This window comes from Mustela lutreola, chromosome 10 (genome assembly GCF_030435805.1).
Source record: "Mustela lutreola isolate mMusLut2 chromosome 10, mMusLut2.pri, whole genome shotgun sequence".
NCBI classification, from domain to species: domain Eukaryota; kingdom Metazoa; phylum Chordata; class Mammalia; order Carnivora; family Mustelidae; genus Mustela; species Mustela lutreola.
Genome location: NC_081299.1, coordinates 31293742 through 31321535, shown reverse-complemented (window position 1 = coordinate 31321535; position 27794 = coordinate 31293742). Strand labels below are relative to the sequence as shown.

Below are 27794 nucleotides of genomic sequence, written 5' to 3'. Positions count from 1 at the left end.
CACATTCTCCACCCCTCCCACCTTGCCGACTTGGGGAGGCAGTGAGGCTGGACTGAGGGAGGAGGGCAGGAAGATGCAATGCGTCCCCAGCACATGGTAGACCAGCACAGTGCGTGTCTTCCTCGGGCCTCACAGCAGCTCCGGAAGGTGCCTGCAGTCACTGGCCTCATTCTAGTCCATTGGCTTCCTTCTCGGCAGCTGAGGCTCCAAGGGATCAAGCCATCTACTCACCAATACACAGGACTCTTGGGAATAGGTTGTTCTCATTTGTAGGTTGAGGGCTGTTGGACCTCAATAAGCATGAAGTCCAGTTATGCCCCACAGAGCTGGACAGGACCCGGAGTCCTATGCAGCTGGTGCGAGGGTGGTATCCAGACGGACTTGCTCCTCTGCCCCTTCCTAGTGAACAACCCCAGGTATGGGCCATGCCATCAGATTGGCACATCCAGGCATCAGAACCCCCTTGGCACCCAGCCTACCCTGGTCTGGCAGAGAATATAAGTCAAGTATTGCTTGTTTTTAAAACAAAAACTCTGTTTTCAGTCAAAAGTAATATGCATGAGAGGCAAAAAATTTCAAACCATTTAGGAGGTATAAAGTGAAAATTCAAAGACCTTCCAGGTTCTTGCACGCGCATACACACAATGTGGACATTTACGTATATTATACACATGTATATTCCTTTTTCACCTAGATAGGATCATACAATTTTATAGAATTGGATTTTTTCAATTAATGTATTTTAGAAATCTTCCCTTGTCAGTAAATGTGGCTCCTACCTTATTCTTTTTAATGACTGCCTTGTTCATAATCTACTTAAACGGGTCTCCTGTCCGTGAAAATTGAGGTCCTTTGCTGAATTTCGCTGTTATTAAATAATGCTATGGAGATCATCCTTGTGTGTTTACCCTTGAACCCTTGTGGGAATATCTCTGTAGAATGGATTTCTAGAAGGGGTGTTACTGGATCAGAAGATACGAGCAAATAAAACTGTGAGAGCCCTAGAGTTCTCAAAGCGGCTGCTCCCACTCACCTTCCCACCGGCACTGTGACCTAGCTCAGCCCCATCACCATCACACTGGACATAAGCAATGTCTTTCATTGTTACCTCCCTGAATTAAAAGAAAAAAAAATGCTATTTCATTTGTATTTCTTTGATTATCAATAACAATATTGTCTATTTGTATTTCTTCTCCTAAAAATCACTTGTTCATGCTCTCGCCCGTGTTTCTGTTGGGCTGTTTTTCTTTTTCTTACTGAGTTAGAAGAGTTCATGATGTATCATGAATAGCAAACCTTTGTCTTTTGTGAATGCTGCAGTCATTCTCTCCTGATCTGTTGCTGGCCATTTGAGTTTGTTTAAGTTATCTTTTGCCTTTTGGAGTAGTTAATTTTTAGATCATTAAATCTCTCCATTTTTGTTTTATCCCTCAAGAGCTTCTGGATTTTTTTTTTAAGATTTTATTTATTTATTTGACAAGAGAGAGAGATAGCAAGAGAGGGAACACAAGCAAGAAGAGTGGGAGAGGGAGGAGGAGGCTTCCTGTCGAGCAGGGAGCCTGATGTGGAGTTCAATCCCAGGATCCTGGGATCATGACCTGAGCCAAAGGCAGAAGCCTAACTACTGAGCCACCCAGGCACCCGAGTTTCTGGATTTAAATAAGGGCAGGAGTGCTCTGGTCCTCCTCAGAGATAGTCGGAGAACACAGGCAGAGTTGTGGTTCTGCCGGGGCCCTGCAGGCAGAGAGCAAGGTCAACCATCTGGCCACAGCGGCTGAGGGATGAGCCCAGGTCCCAGGGTCATTCAGACCTGAATTAAAATTCTGGCTTCAGACTACATACATGACATCAGGCAAAGCCAAGCCACTTTACCACTGTGAGTTTCTGTGTTTGTTTTCCTCTCTAATCTAAAACACATATAAATAGACACCCGACCGGTCAGAGTACATGAGCTAGAGGCTGACCTCTGTGTGCTCAGCACAGTGCCTGACCCGAGGCAAGTTCCGTGTATGTGATTGCTGGGGCCAGGGTGAGTACAATGGGTCCTGAGGAAACAAGAGCTGAAAACAGTGTCCAGAACAGAAGGGCAATGTGGGGACAGGGACTTCAAATCATGTCCCATGTAAGCTGGAAGGATGGGGCTCTTCCATGAGCAGAGGGAGACCCAGAGGCAGGAGTGAACATTTGCTGTTTATGCCTTCCAGAATCCTTAGTTTGGGTAAGTTCACCTCTTTCTCTGTAGGTGATTTTACTGTAAAATGGTTGTAGAAATCTCAAAAAGTTCTTCAGTTTTCCTATTTCCAACTATTTTGAAATAGCTATGTTTTATCTCTTCCTTTTCTCCTCCTCCTTGTCTTCACATCAAAGTCTTTCAGGTTTTCAGCTAAACACATGCCCTAACCACATGAGCTGTCTGCTTGTGAGGTCACTGAGCTTTGACTCCTAATGTGTCACCTAATTCTCCCAGTGATCTGACTTAGTACATTACTTACTATTCCAGGCTACACAGAGGCAGGGAAACTGAGGCTCATGGAGGTCAAGGGGATTGCCTACTGCCACGCAGCTAGTAATTTATTGAATTTAATGTACTTACGATAGCACATATAATAAGAGCTATGTAAGTGTTAAGCCAGCTGCTGTACGAAGGGAATCAGAACCATTTTTAAGTGGCTTAAAGAGCAGAAAATATTTCTTTCTAGTTTTACTCATTCAGAGCTGGATTGCTTCCTTCTTGATGCTCTGCTGTTCATGACCCCAATCTCATGAGCCAGGATGACTGCTCAAAGTCCAGACTGGCTCTTTTGTTTCTTGGGGTTGGGTTTTGGGGGGTTGGGTAATTTTGTGGATTTTTTTTTTTTTTTTTTTTGCAGTGGTGGAGGGTTGTCTTTGTGGTGTGGAACCTGAGTCACAGACGTCTCCATGCCCAGCTCTCAGGAAGACTATAGCAAGGAAATAAGTACAGCTGATGTTGCCCAGATGCCCATGTTACTTCTACCCAGAATATCTTGACAGTTTATTCACAGGACCATGTCTAGCTGCAGGGAAGACTGAGGAATATGCTTTTTCTATTGGTATGGAAGACGGGAAGGATGGGTGTGGATGGCCAACCAGCAGCAGGTGGTAGGAATGAGTGGCCCAACTGAGATTAGAGCTCGGTTTCCATGCCCCAGGATGCTTGGTGGGGGCGGGAAAGACGTCAGAAGATGAGTATGAAGAGAACTGTTGGGACTGGGAAGAGTTAGTGTTAATCACCACTGTGAATGTACGGCTAATTCACTTCCTTTCCTTGACTCTCAGTTTCCTTATCTGTGAAATGGGGTTGATGACGGTACTTACCATGGGTTGCGGCTGTGAAGACACTTTCTGGAAGTTTATGACACATACTAGGTGCTCACATGGTGGAATGGATGGAGTAGAATTGGACATAAGCACATGAAAGATGAAAATCCCAGAGGAGGTGACAGTGTGTCCAATGGCCAGGTGGCATGAACAAATAAGGCTTGATTAGGGAGGGCAGTACACTGGTGTGTTAGTTAGCATGTTGCTGGGTAGTCAGCCAAGCAAGTGACATACTTGAAGGAGGCAAGGCCCAAAGAGGGATGGCCCTTGAATGGCAGGCTGAGGAGCTTGAACTTGATCCTGTGGGTAATGGGGGAGGAGCGTAGAGTCTTTGTGCAGCAAGAAAAAGAGATAGGTTTGTATTTTGGAATGACCCCTCTGCTGTGAGTAGAACAAATGCAGGAGGGGCACCCTGGAGAAATGGAGGCCACTGAGAAAGATGTTACAATGATTCAAGGGGACAAGAGGGCCCCAGGACAAGCAGTGGCAAGGGTGGTGTACCTGGGAGAGATGGTGAAGACAGAAGGAATGAGCCTTAAGAGAGATTTTGTTTGAAAAAGAGTGTCACACAACCCTTAACATTAGCATAAATAGACACTCTTGCTGAATGAATTATAGATTTCGGATTATTTAGAATTAGGTGAGTGGCTTCAAGTGACAAAATAACAACAGCTTGCATAAAATAGCCCAGGTAGGTGGTCCAGGGCTGGTGTGGCTACCACAGGGTCAACATCTAGCCTCCTCTACCTTATTGCTTCATCACTCGCGGCTTAGACTTCCTGGTCCCAAAAGGCCGCTCCGGCCATTATATCAACATTCCAGCCAGAGACAGGGAAAGAAGCAGGAAGGCACTTCCTGGATGTTCCCCATACCTAACCACAAAAGAGGCTCAGAACTGTTGTCTTTATTGAGTGGGCATGTGTCTAAATAGAATTTGGGGGTTCTACTACTACTACAGAGTAAGTGGGGATGGATATTAGGGGCAAAAGGCAGTCTCAAAAACGGGCTATGAAAGTGGAGGCTACAGAGGAGAGAGGAGCCAGAATGATTTCCAGGAGGGTGACTACCGGGACAAGGTGACTTCTTCCCGAGATGGGAGCAGGAGGACAAGCAGGTTGGGAGACTAGGATGAGACCAGCATGGGTACATCGGGACATCCAGTGTGGATGGCCAGCTGGAGGCGGGCTGGACAAATGGGCCAAGTGCTCAGCAGTGAGGTCGGCACCAAGAATAATTGTGCTTTGGAGTTGTTAGCATATCAGCAATCCCCATCAGAATGGCCATGCAGAGTAATAAAAGAAAGTGGCCAAAGACAGAAGCTTGGGGAACGCGAGAGAAGGGAGGGACAGACTGAGAAGCCGCCGGGGAGGTAGGAGGAGAACTGGCAGAGAAGATGTCATGAAAGCCATGGAGGGAGGTGTGGCCCATAGTGTCTGAGGCTGTGGAAAAACCAGACAAAATGAGGGCTGAAAAGAGGCCACTGAGTTTGGCAACCAAGAAAACTGACTTTACCAAAGCAGTTTCCGGGGAGTAGAGGGGCCTTAGCGGGTCAGTGGGAGGTGAGAAAAGAGGAAGGGCCAGCGAAGGTAGGTGGCTTGGTTAGGTCATCTTTTGGACCTCAGTGTTTTTATGGGTCAAGTGACCCACGCCTGGGGCTTCTAGGCTGGCTTATCCCCAGGTCTTGACCCAGATAGTGCCAACTGGACATGAGCTGCAATACCGCACTTTTCTCGGGAGGTGGCAGCACCACACTGAGTGACAGAGCCAGGACTCACACGGCCCAGAAATGTACTTTCAGGGAAATGAAGCTCAGCTCCCGAGAAACAGCAAAGCTTTGGGGGTTTTCGCCATCTTGGAGGAGAGCCTTGAGCAGACAAAACTGAATGAAACTTTGGGTTCCAATTCTGAATGTCACGTACTGGCTGTGTGACCTTGAGTAAATCCTGCTTCCTGGTTCACAAACTGGAGAGGATAACAAGTTACACCCGCATCACGGTCACTGGGCATCTCCAGGTGAGTGTGGTAGCATCTGGTGGCCTTGCAGACAGATTCGAGGCAGGGGTGGGCCGTGGGCACAGGCTCAGTAGCAGAGGGAGGGGACCCGGACCAGATGTGGCCAGGGGGACGCCTGTGGTGACACAAGGACTGGATGGAGAGTAGTTTGAAAGTCAGGAAAGCCGGGCTCCGACTCTGTGGATGAGGGAACTGAGGCTCGCAGAGAGGAGTAATGACTTTTCCACGCTCACACCCCTCAAACAGGCAAAGGCATCAAAACCAACATTTGGAAAAGAATTTTATTTTTAAAATATTTTCAAGGCATTGAAATTGTATCATGGGAAAACCACAACTCGGTGGGACTTCTTTTGCTACTGCAGGGTTTATGTTTTCTACACTTACGACTTCTGAAGGTGTCCCTCTCCTCTGGTCCCTGTTTAACCCGCACATTCTGGGAGAGGCCCTGCGTCTAATCTTTCCTCTCAGGGATGACACAGGGCATGTTCAGGACCTAAGAGGAGGAAGAGGACCCAAGGACAAACCCAGGGGTCAAGAAACTTGGGCTCAGCCCTAGGCTTCACTCTATAGATTATTGGGCCTCAGTTTCCCCAACTGAAAAATACGACTGTTGGACCAGCCAGCCCTGGGATCCTCAGCAGCTCTGACTTTTTATGAAGGCTCTTGCTTCTCCTTGAGCTTCCCTGACCACTCCTCCTAAAATTGCTTCCCCTCAATGCTGCCACTTTCCTATTTCCGTTTTCTTGTCTTCAGAACACTTACCACTCTCTGAAATTATCTTGTTTGGCTTTTGTTTAATTTATTTTCTGTCTAGACAGTAATCTGCTGTCTAGTCCATGTGAGGAGGGACTTGGTGAGTTTGGGAGAGCCACAGTGACCTTGGCACCTAAAAGAGTGCTTGGCCCGTAGCTGAGATGAACAAACAATTGTGGAATAAATGAGTGAAGGGCAGAGAACACAGCCCCTTACTCTCTGAGGCGAGTCCTGAAGTCTCCATTTCACAACCCCATGAACTGCTCAGCCCTGCCACACCTCTCTCTCTTCCGGGCATGCTGGTCCTAACAAATGGGCCTTCATGGTGGGGTGTCCTACCCCCAAAGTCCAGCCTCCTTCCTGACTCCAGGCTGGGGCTACAACACCAAGCCAAGGGCTTTACTGACGCCTTGTGGCCACGGAGACATATAACAGGGACTGAGAGGATTCCTGGCTGGGCGATGGTCAATCCAAGTGGCCCTGCGCCCTCCCTGCCTGCAAACCAGCACTGATCCATCACCTGCGCTCCTAGGCTGGGGCTGGTGGGGTGGTGGATGGTGATGACTGCAGACAAGAAGCAGATGTGCTTCTTGCCCGCCAGGAGCTGAAGGGACAGCTCGGGCAGGGGTGGTAGGAAATGGGTCATAAGGTCCAGGAGAGGAGCTAGGGGAGAGTCTAGAGGGAGGAAGGGCAAGAGGTAAGGGCACAACCCACCTGGGTTCTGAGCAAGCAGGGCAGCCTGGGCTTAGGCCTCAAGATCCTCCTCCCAGGGGGTCTGTTTTGCAGCAATCTTCTTCCTTTCTTCCAGGAAGTCCTCCATGTCTCTCACCCACTGTGTGGGCAAGAGGAGGAGGAGGAAGAGGAGGAGGAGGGGGAGGAGGAGGAGAACTGAAAAGGACAGGGAAGGAGGAGGAGGAAGAGGAGGAGGAGGACAAGGAGAGGGAGGAGGGAGAAGAGGAGGAGGAGGAGGGGCTGGGGAGGAGGAAGAGGAGAAGGGGGTGAAGAGGAAGAAGAAGGAGGAGGAAGAGGAGGAGGGAGGGGGAGGAGGGAAGAGGAGAAAGACAGGAGGGAGGGGGAGGAGGAGAGGAAGAGGAAGAAGAAGGAGGAGGGGGAGAGAGAAGGGAGAGAAAAAGAAAAAGAGGAAGAGGAAGAGGAAGGCAAAGGGAGGAGGGGGAGGAAGAGAAGGAGAGGAAGAGGAAGACGGAGAAGGGTCTTTCCACAGAAGCCACTGGGGCAAAAATAAAGGTACGTAAGGAGAGTTGAAAGAATGTTCTGCTTTGTGATACGCGTTGTAAACCTTGGGACTCTCTGCTTCCTGTACAATCCACCTTACTAGCTGCTTTAGTCAGGTCTTGCTGTGATAATGCTATGAAACAAGCAAGTCCAAAATCTCAGTGACTTTGATTTTGATACAAAATCAAGTATCATCTCACACTCCTGAGTCTGGAGGTCAATGGCAGTTCAGCTGATATGGGCGGGGTCAAGCTCGACTCCTGACTTTGAGCCTGGTTCAGGTCTGCACTGCCTGCCTATATTCTGGACTCCGATTGAAGGAACAATAGTTATCTGAGTCTTCTCGTGGCAGAGGGAGGAAGCACCAAGAAGAACTTGCCATGCCTCTTCGGGCCTTACCTTGGAACATGCACACTGTCCTTTACGCCTGACATTCCACTGGCCAAAGTCAATCCCATGGCCAAGGGCAAAGTCACTGAGGTGGTACAGTGGATGCCGAGATGCTCAGATCCCTTAAGGACCCGTGTACCATTCTCCAGCTGCTGGAGAATGAGAATGGCCCTTGGCCATAGAGAACCACCTTACTCAAAGTCATGCCCTCCTGGGGCAGCTCATGGCCAGTGATCACCTGAAGCATGGAAACGAAGGCACAACCCTGAAGGGCTACATGAGCTCCAGAGCTCCTGAAGGTCAGCAGATGCCTCCGCTGAAATTGCATCACAGATCAATTTCTCCCTCTGCCCTGTCGTGCCTTCCTGATGTTCCCACAGAGGCATCTCCCCAGAGCACTCCCCAGTGGGCTGCTGTGCACCGCTCCGTCTCAGCATCTGTTTGTAGGAAACCCACTATAAGGCAGGTAGGGAAGTGTACTCCACCCAAAGTAGCCATGGCAACGATGAAGGAAGAAGGGCTTTCAGACAAATGATACGGTCTACTACGTTGTTAAAGAATGCGTCAGGGAGACAGATCTGACTTATTTTGTTTGCAGCCAAATGCTGGTCACATGCTCAGTGTGTATGCACTGATTTTTATCTCTCATGCTGGAGTTCCAAATAGGTTAAGTTGTAGCAAAGCTTCTGGGGCTTAAAAAAAAAAAAAAAAAGTCACCCAGTCTGTAACATTGGTTACTGCAGCCCCAGAAATCTCATACACCAGGAGAACAGCTTTCGCAATCCTGTTGCACACACAACAGGTGGACGGGGGTTAATGGACTCCTCAACTTCTCAGAGGGAAAGCAAAGTTTCGGTGACTGGAACTGTTCAAAGGACATCATATAAGCTATCCAAATTGGGAAATCTGTAGCATGGGGTCTTTTGATCTGCAAGAGTATAAAAATTGCAACAGATTCAGAGCAGCCCAGGTGAGCTGAGCAGTTCCAGGCTGCTAGGTACAGCTTTTGAACCAGAACCTTTAAGAGGCCCTCTGCTTCTGTTTCTGCTTTCTTGTCCCGTGAAGCCCAGTGGAATCTACTGGAAGCTGATAAGCCACATGGAGCGAATGGAAGCCATCCTATCCATGGACCAACCAGGGCGCTGACAGCCTGAGAGTGAGGTCACCTCAGACCATCCAGTCCCAGTCAAATTGCGACCACGTTAGTGATCCCAGGTGAGACCAGCAGAACTGCTTGACTGAGTCCAGCTTAAATTGTGGACCCACCGAATCAAGAGCAAATAAAATGGTTTGTTGTTTGAGGCTATTAAGATGTAAGGGGAGTTCTTGCATAGCAGTAGATAAATGACACACCAAGCTAAAATCCTATCTGCTCTCAAGGCCGTATTTGATGACTGTCTGGGGACTCCCAAGGCCACCTGCAAACCCTCCTTGCTGAACCAGGCAAACTAAGAAGATAAAGAGCCGCGTCTGCATTGGATAATCGCGCATCTGTTTCCCCCAGGGGCCGGATGACCTCGGGTCCAGAAGAGGGCCTCCTGCGTCTGTTCGTCCCGTGTATTGTGCTGAGCCAGGACCTGACATACAGCAGGTGCTCCACGGACATTTACTCAATTAGTGAAATGCTGTGGGACTTGTCTAGTTTAACAACATCTCCTGCTCGGATTACCGCAGCAGTCTCCAACGGGGAGCACCCAGGCCTGCTCCCTCAAACCCCTCTTCTATCCGAGGAAGAAAACTTTCTAAAATGAAAATCTTTCCTGGTTTAACCCCGGCTCAACATCTTCCGTTGGCTCCCAAATGCCCTCACGGTTAAGTCCTATCTCTTTGGAATGATTTATGGAATCATAAATCTGTAGACCTTGACCTCTGTCTAATTCCAAAGCCCCGCCTTGCATCAGTTTCTCCTTTGCTCTCTGGAACCCCCACAGGGACTTCTGGGGACTGTACCAGCGGTACCTGGGGCCTGTGGACCCTTACCCATGCCATATTCTCTAGCTGGAACATTCACCACCACCCTGTTCCCAAGCCTGGCTTAATCCTACTCACCCTGCAGTACATTTGGTACAGGATCCACACTGCTCTCTTGGCGGTGGCTAATGGTTTGGCTGCATGGTCAGCGACTTAGCTCAGAATTGAAGGATTTAGGTAAACTTCCAGAAATGGCCACAGAGCGTAAAGGTATTTCTGTCCCACTGCAGGGAGGCTCTTGACAACTGGATGGCTAAGATGGCATAGCCCACGGACACCAGCTGGCCTCCTTCTGCAACTCCTCCTGTGTTTGCCCAACCCGCGTCAGCACAGTGTGGTCATGGCGGCAAGCATGGGGAGCGCTTACGGGTTCAACAGTGTGGACTCGCCCCACCAAAGCTGAGCAGGTTGATGCCACCACCATATGTCCGATCTACCATCCCGGCAGGGACAAATACTGAATACACAATATATGTTTCTTCTGTAGGGATTCTTCTGGCTGCCTGGTGCCAGGTGGCTTCCCTGGGTCCTTCGCATCCTAGAGGGCACAGTGATTTAGCCTCATTAACACAGCCAAAATCTACAGTTCCAGCAATCAATAGCTTCTCTCACTACTACATCAAATAACCCACAGGATTAGTTTCTTGTATTTGCCATGACAAATTACTATAAATCGGGTGACTTAAAGCAACAGAATTTATTGTCTACTAGTCCTGGAGGCCAGATATTCATCATCAGCTTCACGGGGCCTAAATCAAGGCATCCACAGGGCGGTGTTCCCTCCAGAATGCTAGCAGAGCAGAAAATCATTCCTTGGCTTTTCCAGCATCCGGTGGCTGTGGGCCTCTGCTGGGGCCACTGCTGGGGCCACGCTCCTCCAGTCTCTGTTTCTGTCTTCATAGGACCTCCTCCTTGTCTGGCGGAGATTTGCCTCTGCCTCTCTCTCTCAAAAGGACATTGACAATTGGATTTAGGGGCCGCTGGATAATCCGGGATTATCTCCCTATGTCAAGATTATTAACTTAATCACATCTACAAAGATCCTTTTTCCTTATAAGGGAACACTTAAAGGTTCCAGAGATTAGGCTCTGATATCCTTGGGTGGACATTTTTCAGCCTCCTGTGCCCACTCACAAACCTTGTGAGTTTGGGCTGGGGTCCTCTAGCTTGGAGGTCTTCCATTTGCAAAAGAAGGGAAAAAACAGTTTTCATTGAATTGGAAGTGGAAACTTCTAACTGGCCATTTTGGACATCTCATGCCACTAAACCAGTAGGCGTAGAAAGAGTTACTCTACCGGCTGTCTGACTGGTCCTCTCCACCAAAGGAGACTTGGGGTGCTGCGGCACAGTAAGAATGGGGAGGACAATGTCTAGAGCCCAGGGATCCTTCGGGTCCCCTCTTAGTACTTCCTAGACAGTAGTAGAAGTTAGCGAAAAGCTTTGGCACCCCAAAGGATCATGAAAGACTCAGACCCTCCAGGATAGATTATTTGGGTCACCTCACCATGTCAAGAACCCTAACTAGCTGATGTACTGGCTAACGGCAGTTATAGATAAGAGAATTACGAAAACACACACACACACACACACACACACACATTTACCCAATTAGCAAAATATTTATTTTTTGTATATATACACTTACTCGACTAACAAATACCTATCTATCAACGATGGCACTGGGACCAGTTACCAGAAGGAGGAGTCCTCTACTTACACATATTTTCTTCCTTGCTTGGTGTGTGTGTGTGTGTTGTATATTAAGCAATTTGCTTCCTCCTCGCTCCTCCTCCCCTACTATTTTATATAAAGATTGTAAGTGATTGCAAACTTTACAGTTTACTGTTTAGTTGTCGGTGGGCTTGTGACTGAATGAAAGTAATTAACATCATCCACATATGGATTTAGTGGCGAACTTCTGGAGATGGATACATCTGTTAGACGGTGGGACTCTGCTTCTCCTGTTTGGGGGGAGAGGGTTCATGTCTTCATTTGTATGCAGGGTAGGTTCATCTGATTGGGTGGATGCTACTCTTGTCATATGGAGGTTCAACTGTGTGTGGAACGATGTGTATGGATACTGAGGGCCCAGAGGGGTGGACTGCGCCAGTTACGAAGCTACTGTCTTAGTGTTCCAAACACAGCCTCTATACTCTGTGGTCCTGGGGCTGGGACTCTGCAAACCACATTACCTTGGTCAGTTGACCTTGACAATAAGGGGCATTAGGGAAAGGTTGGGAGGCAGGAGGAGTGGAGACTTCCTCCTTCCTTTGCTTGTAAGCTTATCAGTGCAGCCTAATGCCAACGGTTGATGCCAGCCTCCAGATGTTTTCCTGCACTCCCAAACAAGCTTCACTGTATCCCGTAAGAGGTACGAGAACCAGCCAAACAGAATCCCTCTTCAGATTCTCGAGCCCCAGCACTACAGGACTCCTGTGGGTTCTGCTAACCCCAAGTTCTCCCCTTCATTCCTGCAGCCCTAGGGGCAGCTGTTTCCTGCAAGGATCTCCTCTCATTTATCCTAGTGTTCCTTTTGCTTTTTTTTTTTTTTTAATTTATTTATTTGACAGAAAGGGAGTGATCACAAGCAGGCAGAGAATCAGGCAGAGAGAGAGGGGGCAGCAGCCTACCTGCTGAGCAGAGAGCCAGATTCGGGGCTTGCCCCAGGACCCTGAGATCATAACCTAAGCCAAAGGCAGAGGCTTAACCTACTGAGCCACCCAGGCGCCCCCTTTTGCTCTTTGAGCACCCCCCTACAGCAGTGCAATCCAGCCCCTTTTGTAAATTCTTTTTGTTGAAAACCTTGCCTAGTTTCTGTTTTCCTAAGTGGACCCTGACTGACACTAACTATTAGCAAACCGGTACTCACTTTTCACTGGGGCCCTAAGCCAAGAGAAAGTAAATGTGTAAGCGCCAGGGGTCACCATGAGAGTTCAGCCTGCGTGAGAGGGAGGCTGAGACAGAAGGCAGATCCCTGACATGTTACGTACCTAGCTCTAGCTGTGCCGGAAACCATTCTACCCTCCCCGACAGTTTAGTTATCTGGGCTAACAAGTTCCATTTTCTTTTCTTTTTTCTCTTCTTCTCTCCTCTTCTCTTCTTTTTTCTTTTCCTTCCTTCCTTGTTTTTCTTTCCTTAAGCTATACTTGGTTAGGTTTTTGTTGTTCAGGACCAAAGAGTGCTGACTAATCCGAATTTCTTCATCCCCATCCCCAGACCACGTACCCCACCCCACCGCCACTGAACAGCCAAAAGCAACCACCTCCTACTGAAAACTTTAATGAAACCAATAAGTTAATAAGTTAACAAAGTGAGGTACTTGCATATCCGAGAACTGGGTTGGTGGGGGGACCTTGATTGTGGAAGGAGGGAGGGCTTCATCCCAAATCTCCTTTGGTCATAGGGTAATCCCATTCTTCTGACCCTCTCCACAGCTCTGTCTCTGAGGGGTTAGAGGGTGGCTCTCTGGGGACAGTGCAGTGCAGGTGAGGAGAGCCAGGACAGGCTCCATCCAGGGCATGACAGTCACATGCAGAGGAGACATTGGGGCAGAGGCTGGGCACCATGGGGCTGCACGAGATCCAGCCCCAGCCCTGGCGCTGGTGCATGCGGGTCCCCAGTCATGAGATGCAGGCTGCTGGGTCGGAGCCCCTCCTCGTTCCCTGGTGCCCCACGGAGGGTCACCATCAGTCTGCTACCCATCCCCCTCCTGCTCCCTGCATTGGCTTCGCAATAGAGGGATAGAGGGGCCGGGATACCAAAGAGGTGCTGGGGGCCTGGCATTGGGGGACGTATGCCAGAATGGGGGGCTGCCAACTGAAATGAAGAGTGAGGTGCAGAAGGAGGGGACACAGTGCGTGTGGGTGCCAGGTGCACAGCTGGGGCCCAACAGATTGGAGCAGCTAGATACATTATTATTCTCTCCGGGAGTGAGAGTACTAGGAAAGGGGTAGGTCTAGTGGAAGCAAGCCTGGTAACCATCCTGGGGAAGGGCCTGGGGTTTTTCCAGTGCTGTCCAAGCCCCAGGGGCTTAGGCCTGAGTTGTGCTGTAGGGATGCCAGGGAGGGTCCTTGTGGGGCAGCAGAAGCAGCAGTGTAGGCTCCTGGACCAGTGAGAAGTAGAGGTTCTTGGGAAAGGGGAGCAGGTGAAACTCGGAGGTAAGGCCTAGAGAGGCCAGGGGCCACTTCAGAGCTCCCTGTCCTACTCAGATTGAGTGGCAGGCTTCCTCTTAGTGGACGTCACCCTGCAGGGCCAGTCCATCAGCATCAGCTGCAGAACCCTAAGGAAGGCTGACCGGCTGTGTGCACACATCTCCAGGTGTGTGTGAGACTGTGTGTGTCTGTGCGCGTGAGAGGCTTTCTGCATGTTGGGGGAAACTTTGTGTGACCATGGGAGCACTGTCCGTGGGAGATTTGGAGGCAAATATAGAAACTTGTGCTGTAAGGTGTCTGGAGGGCCAAGGAGGGGAGTGGACATCCAGCAGGAAGAAGGAGCCCCTGGGAGGGGATACCTGCCAATGGGTAGGGGAGGCAAGGGAGAAACAGGCCCCATGCTGGGTGAGGTGCGGGTGATAAGCCAAAGAAAGGGATGGGGCGCATGGCCAAGCAGCCTGAGACCAGCTATTGCTGGGGGCCCATCTCCCAATGAGGGAGGGGCAGAAGGACCCCATAGGGGTCCCCCAAATTGCATATTTAACATAGTTTGCATATATGGTGTCCAGCTGCCTTGTGGCAGGGTCCTATGCTTGTGGGTACCTAGGGGCACCTTGGGCCCACCCCAGAGTGGGGCGGGGACTTGGCAGGAGGGTTTCCCTGCTCTGTCCAAAGGGCGGGCCAGAGACCTCACCTTGCATAGCTGGAAGCTGGGTCAGGGCCCAGGACCCCAGCGCCCCACTCCCACTCCCGGGTCAGTGCCCCTGCCAGGCAGGCCATGTCAAGGCTTGATGAAACGGGCAGGGCACTGGGGGGCCCAGAAGCCGCGGGGCAGCCGCTGCTGCTGCCCTCCGTGTGGCCTGGCATCTCACGCTCCTGAGATGGGGCGGGTCGCTGGCACCCCCATGGCGAATATCTCACCCACCCAGGCAGCTCAATACTGCGTGTGGCCTCTCTCCCCGCAAGGGAGCAAGTTCAAGTAAGAGAGGAGTCCGGAGGCCTCAGAGGGCGGGTCCGACCGCCAGGCCCAGGGGCTGGCCGTGTGCTGCCCCGCCCCTGAGAAGCCCCTCAGTCCATGTTGGTGCTGACCGAGCGGGAGATGCTGAGCGTCTGTGCGGAGATGGAGATGTCCTCGTGGTCCACAGGACTATGGTAGTCGGAGGTGATGTCGGGGTCGAAGAGCGGCACTTGCACGGTTCCCAGGCTGGCCGAAGTGCCCGAGCGCAGGCAGCGCGAGTAGAAGCCCAACAGCAGGTCCAGCTTGTGTTCGATGGACTGCACCTGGGGACAAGGTGCGGCTGGGGGCGGGGCTTGGAGCTGGGGCGGAGCTTGGGGAGGGGTGCAGTCAGGAGGCGGGGCTTGGCCGGGGAGGGACGCTTCTGGGAGACGCGGCTCCTCCCATGGGAGGGGCGACGGAAACGGCGGAGTTGGCCGGGGGGCGGGACGAAGGTGGGAAGCTGGGGGTTCATTCCGGGAGGGAAATCTAGTTGTGATTGATTGGAATAGTCCGGGAGCTACAGTCAGACAACTGAGGCGGGGTTACATGGCAGTACAAGAAATTTAGACGGCCTTATCTGAGACCACAGCCACCTGGAGACGGGGCTTGTCAGGAGAGGGTGGGTTTATCGGGGTCGTCTAGCAGAAATGGGCGGGCTTCCTGGGAGGCGGGGCTATCTGTGGGGCGGGGACCCGTGGGGCCGGGGACGCGTGAACCCTGCTCAGGCCTCCCAGGCTGGTGGCCTGGGCTGCGGCTCCGAGAAGTGCACCCTCCCCTTGTGCTGGTCCCCGTGGCCTTTCGGGAGCTTCTTGGTCGACGACCAGCTCCATCATACAAGCGAAACTCCACCCCATACTCACCTGCTTCTCCACCTTGACCACGCGTCCCATCATACTGATCTCATCCACCGCCTCCGTATCAGAGGGCCCCTTGTCTCCCTTCTCTCGGGCCTTCCGGTCCCCGGGCCCCCGCCCCACAATCTGGTCCACCCTGTGGAAGAAAGTAACCGTCAAAGGGCTCAGACACACGCCAACCGTCCCTCCCTCAAGAACTCTAGGTTGCCTACTAAACGGGGAGATGCAGCCTGCAGGGTAGGAGGACAGATGTGAAACGGTGGACTGGGAAAAAAGAGACCCAAACAGGAATGTAAGTTATAAGGTGGACAAGACTGGAGCTGGTCCAACCTTATCTTTCTGCTCTCCTTTACAGCGTGATTCTTGAAAGCATTATCTCGGCCTGCTGTCCCATTTCTCTCCTCCCTTTCTCTCTTAAACCTACACCAGTCAGGCTTTCATTCCCACCATCTCACCAGAACTACTGTTGTCAAGATCCCAAATGACCTCTGTATTGCTAAATTCCATGGTCAACTCTCAGGCCTCATTATACTTGACCTTTTAGCAGCACTCCAGCCCTCGGCACCAGGGGGACCATCTGGTCACCCTTCTTCCCGCATATCCTTCATGTGGGGTCGCAAACACCACCTTCTCCCAGTTCTCCTCCTACGTCACGGACCTCTCCTTCTCCCTCTACTTTGCTGGTTCTCCTTTATCTCCACGAAACACTGCAGGACCCAAGGCTCACTCCTAGGACCTCGTTTCTCTCTGCACTCTCACAAGGTGATGTCTTCAGTTCCAGATTTGCAATTCCTCTGTGCCCTGTTGACACAAATCTGTATTTCCAGCTGACAGCTCTCCTCTGAAGTCCACACTGCACAGTCTAAATGCCCCAACAACACTCCCGTGGATGTCCGATTGGCTTCATAACCCAACACCTCCCAGCTCACCGGAGCCAAACCTGCTGCCTTTGTTGGCTTCTCTGTGTCAACAAATGGCAACATTTTCCTGTTGTTTCCTGTTGCTCGAGCCATAACCCTTGGCTTCAGCCTTAACTCTCTTTTCTTCTCTTATACCCCATCAGAAAACCCTACCAGCTCTACCTTTAAAATCTATCTGGAGTCTGCATACTTCTCCCACCCCCTCCACTGCTGCCCCGTTGGTCCAAGTCCCCATCATCTCTTGCCTGCACGTCTGATGCAGTCTCCTGTCTGGTTGCCCTGCTTCTACCCTCGCTTCCGTATAGGTCATCCTCACACAACACCTTGGGTGCTCCTTTAAAAATACGCTCAGATCTTGTCCGTCCTTTGCTCCAGCCTCTCCAAGGCTTGCAGCTCCCCCTAGGTGAATGCCAGCGTGTGTCCTGTGGCCCACGGGGCCTTATACAGCCCAAGGGCCATTCATCTTCTGACCTTGCCTACTGCTCTTAGGCCACAACAGACACACTGGGCTCCTTGGTGCTCCTTAAACAACACCCTAGGACACCTGCCTAAGCCTTTGCTCTTGCTGTTGCCTCTGAAAACTCTTTTCTTAAACAGTCACAGAGCTGTTGCCCCACCTTTCATTTTTTTCCCTCAAATTTCACTTTCTTACCTATTTAAAATCACAAACCCCAATACCTTAACCCTTATGTTTCTCCTTAGGCTTGATCACCATCTGACACGGTCTAGTTTCATTTATTTATCATCTGTTCTCTTCCACTAGAATAAAAGCGCCATGAGGGCCAGGACTCTTGCTTTCCACCAGAGCCCCACTGTCTGGCAAGTAACAAAAGCCCCATGATTATTAAGAGATCAAGTGAATGAATGGCAGTGAGAATGCTGGCTACAGGAGAAGGGCAAGGTGTAGGTGATTACGGTCTTGGTGCAAGAATTCTTCTTACATGCTGGGTGGAGAGAAGAGGTACGGGAGGGTTCCACAGGCAAGAGGGGGGCAGCATTGAGGACAATTTGCCTATCCCCTTGGGAGATGGGAGATCTCCCAATAATTTTAATAATCTCCCAATTATTTTACTCCTCCTATTATCCTATTTGGAGATGGGAGACCTCCCAATAATTTTAATAATCTCCCAATTATTTTACTCCTCCTATTATTTCAGGACCAGGAAACAGCCATCTAAAGACATCCCCCCGAGGAGTGCAGGTTGGTAGGGATCGCACAGAGGACGTGAGGCTGGGTCCTTCTCGCTCAATACAGGTGCGGGGTCAGTCCTCAGTGGCTTGCAGCAAGCCAGAAGCCTTGCCCAGGCCAGAAACTCCAGCTCCCGCGGAGGCCTCTAGGGGGCGCCCGCGGCTCTGCTCGGGCGCGGGCGGGAGTGGGGTGGGGGACCACTCAGCTCGCAGTCCTTGCTTTGCAGCGAGGGCCACGGTCTCACTGCGAGCGCACCCACCGAGCCTGCAGGCTCTTGATCCGGCCCAGCATATCCAGGTGCCCCGCCGAATACTGCTCGATGACGTCCTTCACGTCGTATGGTCGCAGCGTCTCCTTGAATTTCCTTTTGGCCACCAGGAATTTCAGGATCCTGTCGGGAGAGGGGGTCTCAGCGGGAAGGGTTTCTTTTCCAGCGGGCTTCCCATCCCTTTGCTAACCTTTTGCTCAGCATTAGGGCACCTTCTGCTTGGGTCACTGGAAACAGCCTCTGCTGGGTCTCCCAGCCTCCCACCATGTTCCCACCATGTTCCGTTCCCAACCCCTTTGATGTCTCTTTGTTTTTGTTTTGTTGTTGTTGTTGTTTTTAAAATGTGGTTTTATCTGCAGTAGCATTAGCCTGGGAGGCCTGGGGCTGGGCCTGGTTTCTCCCTGCTAGCTGGGACACAGGGCAGGCCTCTGTGAACCCTGGTGATCAAGACGGCTTGATCCTGTCTTTTTTTGCATTTTTGCATTCACTGCATAAATGCTTGTTAGCGCCACTGTGCTAGACCTGGGCACCCAAAGAGGCATGAGACCCAATCCCTGATCTCAGGAGCCCTGTTCTGGCGTGGGAGACAGGACACACAATTATGGGGTGACGAGGGCCATGTCAAGGAATGGAGACAGTGGTCTGGGATGATGAGAAAGGGGCTCTCAGCTGGGGAGGTCAGAGGGCAAGTCTGGAGAGTGGTACATTCCAGTCCCAAAGGCAAGGGGGGCGGGGATGAAAAGAGGCTTTCTGGACACAGACAGACATGGAGGCATGAGAGTGAGATTCCGTTCCAAGTTGCCGGGCCAGAATGTGCAGTCGAGGGATTGAGCTGCCAGGGGAGGTAGGGCGGCATATAAGAAGAGAAAGAGATTGACCTTGGAAAGGCCACTGGTGGGCAGGCGGAGGAGGCACTCGGAAGAGCCCCGAATCTCTGACAGAGATTAGTTAGTGGGCGGCAGGGGTGGTGGGGAAGGGTTTCCTCTGCATTAGCATGATGACTCTCTGCCTGCCTGCATGGGCAATGCTCAGAGGCCAGAGTCTTGGGCAGGAAAACCAGACCCAGGGGCAGGGCCTGATCTGGGAGTGGGCAGCTGGGAGCAATTCAGGACTAAAAGGGACTTCCAGGGTTCTGAGTCTGGGTCCAGAATAATTCCCATGGCTTAGGCAATGGGGTGGGTGGTGGTGCCACAGGCTGAAGTGGGAACAGGAGAGGAAGAGCAGGTCTAGGGCATGCTGGGGGTAAAGGGTCCATGGGGCGGCCAAGGAGACCTGACCTGGGCCATGTGGCGGCTCAGGCGATGTGTTCCAGAAGCTGGTCGCTTGGAGGAGAGAGACAACATGTGTAAAAAGGGGGTGGGGAGAGGCCTCAAACTCTCTGGGGAGCAGAGAGCGGCCCAGCTGACTCTGATCTTACAAGGAACACAAAACAAAGAGGCTTGTGGGTAGATGCATCAGACAGAGAGGAGAGGAGGCGAGCCTGGAAGGCCTCGGGTTACCCCGAGGTTTCTGTAGCTAGAGCTGCAGGCCAGAGACAGAGTCTAGGCCAAGAATCCACGCCAATAAGCTTGGGGGCCAGAGCCATGGCCAAAGGGCTCAGGAGACTCTGGCCCACTCTTGTCAAGGCAGGGAGACAGCCAGTAGAGCCAGCAGGATGGGACTTGCAAACTCATTTGACCAAGACCCACCATAAGAAATACATTTTACGGGGCACCTGGGTGGCTCAGTCCGTTAAACACCCGACTCTTGATTTTGGCTCAGGTCATGATCTCATGGATCGTGGGATCCAGCCCCGCAGTCTTTGGACTCCACATACTCAGTGTTTGCTTGGGATTCTCTCTCTCCCTCTCCCTCTGCCCCTCCCCCTGCTTGTGCTCGCTCTCTTTTTTTCTCTCTCTCTCTCTCAAATAAACAAATCTTAAAAAAAAAAAAAATACATTTCATATCAGAGACCAGTACACACACACACACACACACACACACACACACAACTGAAATGTAGGTTTCATCAACATTATTTGCCCTTCCTATGAGGGAGTGCGCTCTGCTATTTTCTTTTCTATTCCTTCCTGAGGCCTCTGCACATAATCACACACACAGTCTTATCCTCCAGCCGAGAGGGAAGGAAGATCCAGGGGCTGGCTCCCATGTTGTTAAATGCTGACCGTGGCCCACTACATTGATTTCACTAAGTTGATTTCAAACTGTTGTGACCTGTGGTTTGAAAAGCACCGCTCTAGAGGAAGTCCTGAGGGAGACAGACAAGCTGAGGTCAAGACATCCAAGGAGAGAGAGAAACTTGGAGACACAGAAGCAAAAGGAGGATGAAACCGAGACACAGAGTTGGAGGGAAAGAGCACACAGGACAGACGCAGGGAGAGGCAGGCGCCTGGCTAGGGGGGAGCTGGGGAGAGATGCAGAGAGGACACTGCGGGTGGAGGAGAGGGACTGTGGTGGGCAGCCCTCCAGACGTGAAGAGGATGAGCAAACCCTGCTGGGAGCCATATGCCACCTCCCACCCCACCCACACTCCAGGGTCCCCGCCAGCCAGCTCAGCCAAGGGTGCCAGGCGGGCAGCAGCTGGCCTGCCTGGGAGCTAGGCCAGGCCTAGCCAGCAGGGCAGCCCCAGATGGGGAGCAGCAATGGGTGGCAGACGAACTGTTGTGGGGGGGCACCTCAGGCCTCAGACTCACCTGACGGAGCGGATGACCGTCTTCACAGCGGGCATGACGTCATCCACTGTGAGTTCACACTGGTAGCTTTTCTCTTCTGCCACTTCCTCCGAGGGGCCCTCTAGAAAGTCAGGGGGCCCAGGTAGTGGCAGCAGAATGAGCCACTCCCAACCCCCCCCCCCCCACCTGCCGAACCACCCTTAGAGATACCGATCCAGAGACAGATGCTCAGAAAGGGTCCAGAACCTTCCTGGAGGCACAAAGTAGACCAGGTTCCTGCCTCCCTGGCTGCCTTTACCCAGGGTGGAAAATCCTGGTTTCCTGCACACCCATCTGCCCTCTGGCCAGTCAGGCTAAGAATCTGCCTGGTGGCCAGGTAAGTGGGAGTGCATCTTTGGGGCGCATCTGATTTGGCCTGCAGCAAATTACACAAAGTACACAGCCCTGGAGGAAGCCCCACAGGTCCCACCAGGACAGTGAGCCTCCAAGAAAAGGGACCTGAGGCCTCTGCACATAATCACACACACAGTCTTATCCTCCAGCCGAGAGGGAAGGAAGATCCAGGGGCTGGCTCCCATGCCCAACTCTGATGCTGGGAAAGGCCCTGGGAGCACATCCTTCTGTCTCCGGGGGAGAGAAATGCTTCTCCCAGGCTGGCGCACTGCACGGAGAGGGGATGCTGTCCTTGAGGAAAGAGAGGATGGAAGGCCAGGCAGCTTCTGGGGTAGGGAAGAGGAGGCCCTGGGCACCAGCCATGCCCAGACTCCCATAGGCCAACACCTCGCAAAGACTGGTCTATGGGATTCTGTAACCTTCCAATAAATGGCAAAGCCAGGATTCAACCCCAGCAACCTGGCTCCAAAGCCTGCACTCTTACCCGCTACCGAGTGCCACACTCTGCATTCTCATTTGATTCTTGAACAGTCTGGAGCCCAGCAAAGCAGGTGTTGTGATGCCCAATTCACAGACCAGGAGATGAGTCCCCAAGGTGGTCCATCAGGTATAGAGCTGGGACTAGACCCGGCTTTCTACCACTAGCCCAGACTCTGTCCCTGCCCTACACCCCCCACTTCACAACAGGTAGGTCCTGGGCCCCAGGCCCCCAGGGGCTCACCCTCAGCAGAGGTGCGGGGTTTGAGTCTCAGGGAGGCCCGGAAGCGGGTGCGATCATTGAAGCTCCAGCTCTTCTGTACCTTGGTGGGGCTGGAGGCCTCGCCCACCTGCTCGCTGCTTGGGGAGGTGGGCATCGGCGGAGGGGCCAGGTGCTGCTTGGAGGGGCCTGTCCGTCGCTGGGAGCTGCCCATGCGGATGCGGTCCTTGATGCCCATCCGGCTGCTGGCAGGGCACGTTGGGTGGGGGAGAGAGCCAAGTCAGCGGGAGCTGGGGACAGGTGTGCGTGGGGACATAGCTGGCTTAGGACTTGGGGTAGCTACTGGGTTTTGATTCTCCACCAAGTGGAGACTTCCTGGAATGGAACAAGGGTGTGACGAGGGGGACCGTGACCCCTACGGGAAGCTGATGCCAGGTCAGTCTGAGCAGATTCCCTCCCTACCCCCATCTCCCACCCCTCATCGCACAGACAGATAAGGGGTGCACAAAAGACAGATGTCAGAGCGGAAGGAGCGAGAGAGACCCAAAAAGGGAGTCAGAGACAGACAGGAGGATGGGAGAGCTGGGCCTGGCTCAGGTGGGTGGGTGGAAGTGGCCACCCCTTTGGGCACATACAGGCTGCCGAGGGATGGAGAGGCTCGCCTGGCCACACACACTGAGAATGGCCTCCAGGTACACAGAGGCAGGCTGTGCGGAGTTGATGGTGTGTGTGTGTGTGTGTGTGTGTGTGTGTGTGTGTGTGTGTGCCTGCACACATGTGACAGGTACCCAGGTCCCAATGCGTCTATATGTTTCAGTGTATATTTTCCTCCTTTCCTGCTGGAGCTCTTTGGTCCCACATTGGTCAGTCAGGCCCGGTCTTTAGGACCTGGTCCAGTTTTGCAGCATAAACAGGGCCGCCGGGGGTGCAACATGCTCGCTGCAGAGGGCCTTGCCCTTGTGGGTCTACCTGCTCGGCCCACATATATGCCCCAGACATGTCTGGTGCCCGCCCTCCCAGTGAGCGTCTTAACCCGTTCTTCTGCGGTCTCCCCTGCCCGAGTTCAACCTACCTGGACAGATCCTGACCCTCCCAGCTCCTCAAACCCCACTGTCTAACAAACCCCCATTTCGGCATCACCTACACATGTCTGTGTGCACAGGAACACACATGTGTGTATCTGTGGGTGTGCTCAGATTTCCTTTCTCACACCCCTTGGGGAGGCCCCAGGTTCCCCAGGACAGGCCCTAGTTAGCCAATACCTGGTAGAGTAACTCTGTGTCCAAGGGTTTCAAGGACCATCTTCTCACTGAGTAGGACCTATGCAAATATCCCCCATCCCGTGCCCTGGGGTGTCACCACTGCCTCCCTGCTGTGGCTTACAGACAGGCTGGGACCATTCCACCCCAAATGTCCAAGGGTCCTGGCTCAGGAGAGCACCAGCCAGTCTTAGAGGAGGCCTGAGATGAGGCACAGATTGGGGGAGGAGACTGTGTCACCTACTGTCAGGGACTTTCAGGTCAAGAGTTGACCAGAGGACAGATTCTGGTTTCAGGACTGGGTGGGAGCTAGGGTTCCCCATGCCCTGGGCATGGGGTACAGGGTACAGAGCCAAGGTGCTGAGGAAGATCTCGAAACCAGGGGCACCTTCGGGAAGGCAGCCAGGATGTAGGGCCATCCTTAGAAGTAGGGGCCTCTGCCCTTCTAGAAGGGAGAGGATATAGGTCATGGATTGGGGCCCTGAGGATATCAGAAGGAAAGGACTAGGCAGCCCCACAATCCAGCATGCTGTTTGCTGGCCCAGGATCCCCTCAACACATCCCAGAGATTCCAACCAAAGTTTGAGGTTGGCTCTCCCAAACTTTCCTCTGCAGAGCCATTCCTTCGGGCTCTACTCATGCTGGCAAGCACCCCCCACCCGCCCGGCCCGTGCAACCCCTCTCTCTGTCCTCCATTCCTCCAAGGGGGAGAGCAAGAGGGGGGTGGAGAAGGCCCTGACACATAGACAAGGGCCTGGCCCTCCGGATCTCTGCGCCCAGCACATCACTCCAAAGACATTCTGGGGGAAGGGGGTGACCTTCTTGTCATGAGAAGTGTGTAAGCAAGACTAAGCTTGCTCTCAGCAGGACTTAGGGAAGAAGGGGTCTGGAGGCTTGCACTAGAGGCCTTGAAAGGTCCCTTTCCAGCTCTGATTCTGTGATGGTTGAAGGAGCTTCCAGCCTGGTTTGTGGGGTTCTGTAACTTTCCAGCCAGCCAGAGGCCCTGGGTTCCTCTTCAATGTGAAAAGGCACTGTTTTCCCAGGAGTGACCCTGGATTCTAGCTCCTTGGGCAAGGCCCAGGAAATGGTTCACGTCAGCCTCTCTGGAGCCTAAAAGCTCAAACAAAATGGAAAGAAACCGGGCACGCAGTGGACGTCGGAAGAGCTCCTTCCCGTCCCGGGCTCTGCAGCGCACGCACGGTCCTATCTGACCAGCCTTGGCCCTTGCAGCTCTCTCTCGGCCGCTTTGTGGGGTGGACTCATTTACCATCCCTAGTTTGCAGCCTGGGAAGGAGGGAAAGTGACCTGCCCCAAGTCCCGGAGCCACTCTGGATCTAGCAAGGATCAGTGCCCAGCTTTTTCTGACTTCAGACACTATTCTTTCTCCGGAACTAGCGATCAGCGTCTAGGGTAGTGGTTCTCCATGCACGGCAATTTTGCTCATTAGGGAGCTTGTGGCAATGTCTGGAAACATTTTTGGTTGTCACATGGGAGGGTGGGCCAAGGCCAGGGAAGCTGCTAAATGATGCTAAATAATGCATGTGACAGCCCCCCCCCCGCATCCCAACCAACGAAGAGTTCTCCAAAACCGGACTTGCTTGGGGCTGAGACTGAGAAACAGGTCTAAGGGATTGTTCGTGCCTGGGACACAGATGGGCTAGGCTTAGCTGAGGCTACTCTGTGACAGAGGGTAAGCTCTGGACACCAGCTGCCCTCTAACTGCCCTACTCGGTCAAGCCCTGTGCTCACATCCACAAGAAATGACTTTAAGGATTCCATCCGCTACCAAAGGCCAAGTGCATGGGGAGACGAGGCAGCCTACCCCTTCCGATGCTGTGTACAGCCCCTCTCTTCAGGACTGTGGATGCAGTCTCATCACTGGCCCTTCTGCCCCTGCCTTGCCCTTCCTGCCCATCAAGCCCACACAGCTCAAATCATCTTGCAAAGGGGCAGGTCTAACCCAGAGACTCTTGGCTTAACCCTTCAGGTGTGTCCTCATTTCCTTCAGCCCAGGTTTCCAAGCTATTTTTAAAAATAAGACCTTGACTGTTCAGCATACCGCACTGAACAAGGCCGACCATTTACACAGCACCCCCTATGAGCCAGGCACCTTTTGAGCTAAGCAGACGCCATTACCATCCATGTGTTACATCTGAGGAAACGGAGGACCCTGGCGCTTAGGGTGGCTAGCAAACAGTGGCCAGGTTGTTTCCAGAACACTAGCTCCTAAGAAGCACTGCCTCTTGGATGAGCCTCTAAGAGCTCTGTCACCCATGCACTTATGGGCCCCTCAACCCACAAGGCTCTAAAAGCATTTTTGGGCAACCCAAGACTCAAGGAGCCCAGACTGCCAGGCAGGGCCTAGAGGCTGGCACTCATATGAGGCTTTGGGGTTCTTCGGGAACCCCAGCTCTGCCCCCAACTTCACTCTTGACCCCACACTCTCTGATCTGCCCATGCTGGGCTGCCTGCTCCTTTCCCGTGGCTGTGCCCTCTCTTGCCTCCTCACCGTGATGCACCGTGATGCATGCTGCTTCCTTGGCCTGGGATGCCCTTCCTCACGTCCACTCCTTTTCGGGCCTCTTCTAGGTGAAGGGCCTGACCCTGGCTCCGTAACCCCTCTGCCTCCCCCCTTCACTGCAGTCATCACACTGAACAGCACTCGCTCTTGGCAAGTCACCAGGCGCCATCTTTTTCATTCATCCCAGTGTCCCTAGCACTGGGCCTGGAACGTGGTGGCGATGCAGCTATCTGAGCTGGGCTCTACAGTTAGCGAAAGAGGGCCAATCCCAGCTCCTTCATGCATCGGCTAGGTCCCTGGTTGGAGGAGGAGGGGGCAGTGGGAAGCCAGGAAGCTAAGCCCAAGGCTGGGCAAAAGTCAGAGTGGGAAGGACCCTCAGAGAGCCTCTAGTTCAATCTGCCCATTCCACAGATGGGAAAATGAGGTCCAGAGAAGGGAAGCATCGTGACCCAGATCACACAGCAGGTCAGCGGCAGAGCCAGAACTCATCCCGAGTCTCCTACAGATGTCCCTCCTGGCAGAGCGGGCACCAGGCCCATGCCTCCCGAGCTGGCAGGGGCATCCCCAGGAAGGTATGAGGCTCGTCAGGGCCCCAAGGCAGACGGCAGGCGGCAGGCACATGCACCTTGTCCTTGGCCTATCCTGTCCCCCTCTCCAGCCCCCAAACTGGGTGGGGCAAGGAGGAGTGGGGACAGGAGGAGCAGGCGAGGGGGTACCTCGGTCTCCAGCTGGCGTGGATCCGAAAGAAACTCCGTTTATTACTAAACATCTGGCTGGAAGTTGAGAACAAGACACAAACAGAGGTTAGTGGGAAGGGGGCAGGCGGGCAGAGCGTGGGGAGTTGCCGGGATGGGGCTGGCTTCCTGCGGCTGCTGGGAGAGAAGAACCCCTACCCAAATCACCCTCCAGCCCACATCCCCAGAAGTCAGACCTTCTCAAGATTTGCATTAGGATCTTCAGGGCAGCACGTTAAAGATGCAGAGTTCTGTGCCTCTCCTCCAGAGAGTCTCATTCTGTGGGCTTGGGGAGAGGTCCAGGTATCTGCATTTTGGAACGAACACCCCGCAGATGCTGATGCACGAAGTCAGTGGACCAAGCCTTGAGAAACATCATCTTAGCGCCTCATGGAATAACCCCAAAGAGGGGCAGTGCCGGCCTTGGCAATGCCATCCCCCAGGAAGTCTTGCTGCTCGTAGTCCCGGGAGCGCGCTCAGCCTGGGTCCATCCGCACGCACCACTAAGGGTGTAGCCAACCAGGGGAAGTGTGTATGTGTTCGTGGGTGTGGATTTGCGGGGGGAGTCCTGTTCGGAGCCCCCACCCCATAGGACCCAGAGAGCCGAGAGTAAGGATATGGCCATTTGGCCTGAGCCTGGTAACTAATGTCCTAGAAGTCACAGCTCCAACTCCTGGGGTGCCTGGGAAGAAGGGACACTTCACCACCATCACCATGAGCCCCGGCCACACAGACACTGCAGGGCAGACGGACACAAGGGTGGGGGTTAGTGAATGCCAAGCCCTTGGCAGTCATCTGGTCCTAGGCTTTGGGGACCCACTGCCCCGGAGCAGTTATGGATAGGAAATGGGCTGGGCTCCAGGTTTGTCTCGTTTTTCAGTACCTTCCTATCCAGGCCAGGTGAGACCAGAGCAGACCGGAATCTCCAGAGAGCATGGGCCCAGGCCCTGGGCAAGGTTGCTCAAATAAAAGCTGTGGCTGGGGGTGGGGGAGGACTTTTGAAGGGAGGGGGGTGTAACACTGAAGGGCCTGCAGGCAGGGACAGAGAATCCAACCCCGGGGCCATACCATGGACTCTCTTCCAGGAAGTTCCCAGCCTGGCCTGCCCAATCATGCTTCCCCCCTTCAGCCCCTCACCTGGAGGGACCACCCTGTCTCCCTGCTTCTGTTCAGCTCCTGGCTGGAGATGGCCTCACCAAGCACAGGGAAGAAATGCTGTTCCCAGCATCCTCTGCACCAACCCCTCACCACGGCACCCCCCTCCACTCCATTCCCCAGGCCTTTGCAGCCTGGAGAACCCAGAGCCCCTGATCAGCCTAAATACTGCTGATATTCTGCCTAGGACCCAGAGGCCCAGAGGGACTCCGTAACTTTCTCAAGGACACCCAGCCTCAGGTGTCAGAGGCCAGCTTTCACCACACTGCCTCCTTCCCACTGCAG

The 27794-nt window shown here is 52.9% G+C and overlaps 1 protein-coding gene across 4 annotated transcripts in view; it reads right to left on the bottom strand.

The window, feature by feature from the left end:
- Nucleotides 1-12962: 12962 nt before the first annotated feature.
- The window catches only part of KCNQ4 (potassium voltage-gated channel subfamily Q member 4), a 52906-nt gene continuing 38074 nt past the window's right edge, over nucleotides 12963-27794 (bottom strand). For all 4 annotated transcript variants that reach the window (XM_059136035.1, XM_059136034.1, XM_059136036.1 and 1 more), the window contains 5 exons: nucleotides 21865-22085; nucleotides 20772-20871; nucleotides 18070-18201; nucleotides 15708-15837; nucleotides 12963-15131 (listed from right to left, as the gene is read on the bottom strand). In XM_059136035.1, the coding sequence (XP_058992018.1) occupies nucleotides 14919-15131; nucleotides 15708-15837; nucleotides 18070-18201; nucleotides 20772-20871; nucleotides 21865-22085 (796 nt within the window). In that variant the 3' untranslated portion in view covers nucleotides 12963-14918. The remainder of the gene's footprint in view (nucleotides 15132-15707; nucleotides 15838-18069; nucleotides 18202-20771; nucleotides 20872-21864; nucleotides 22086-27794) is intronic.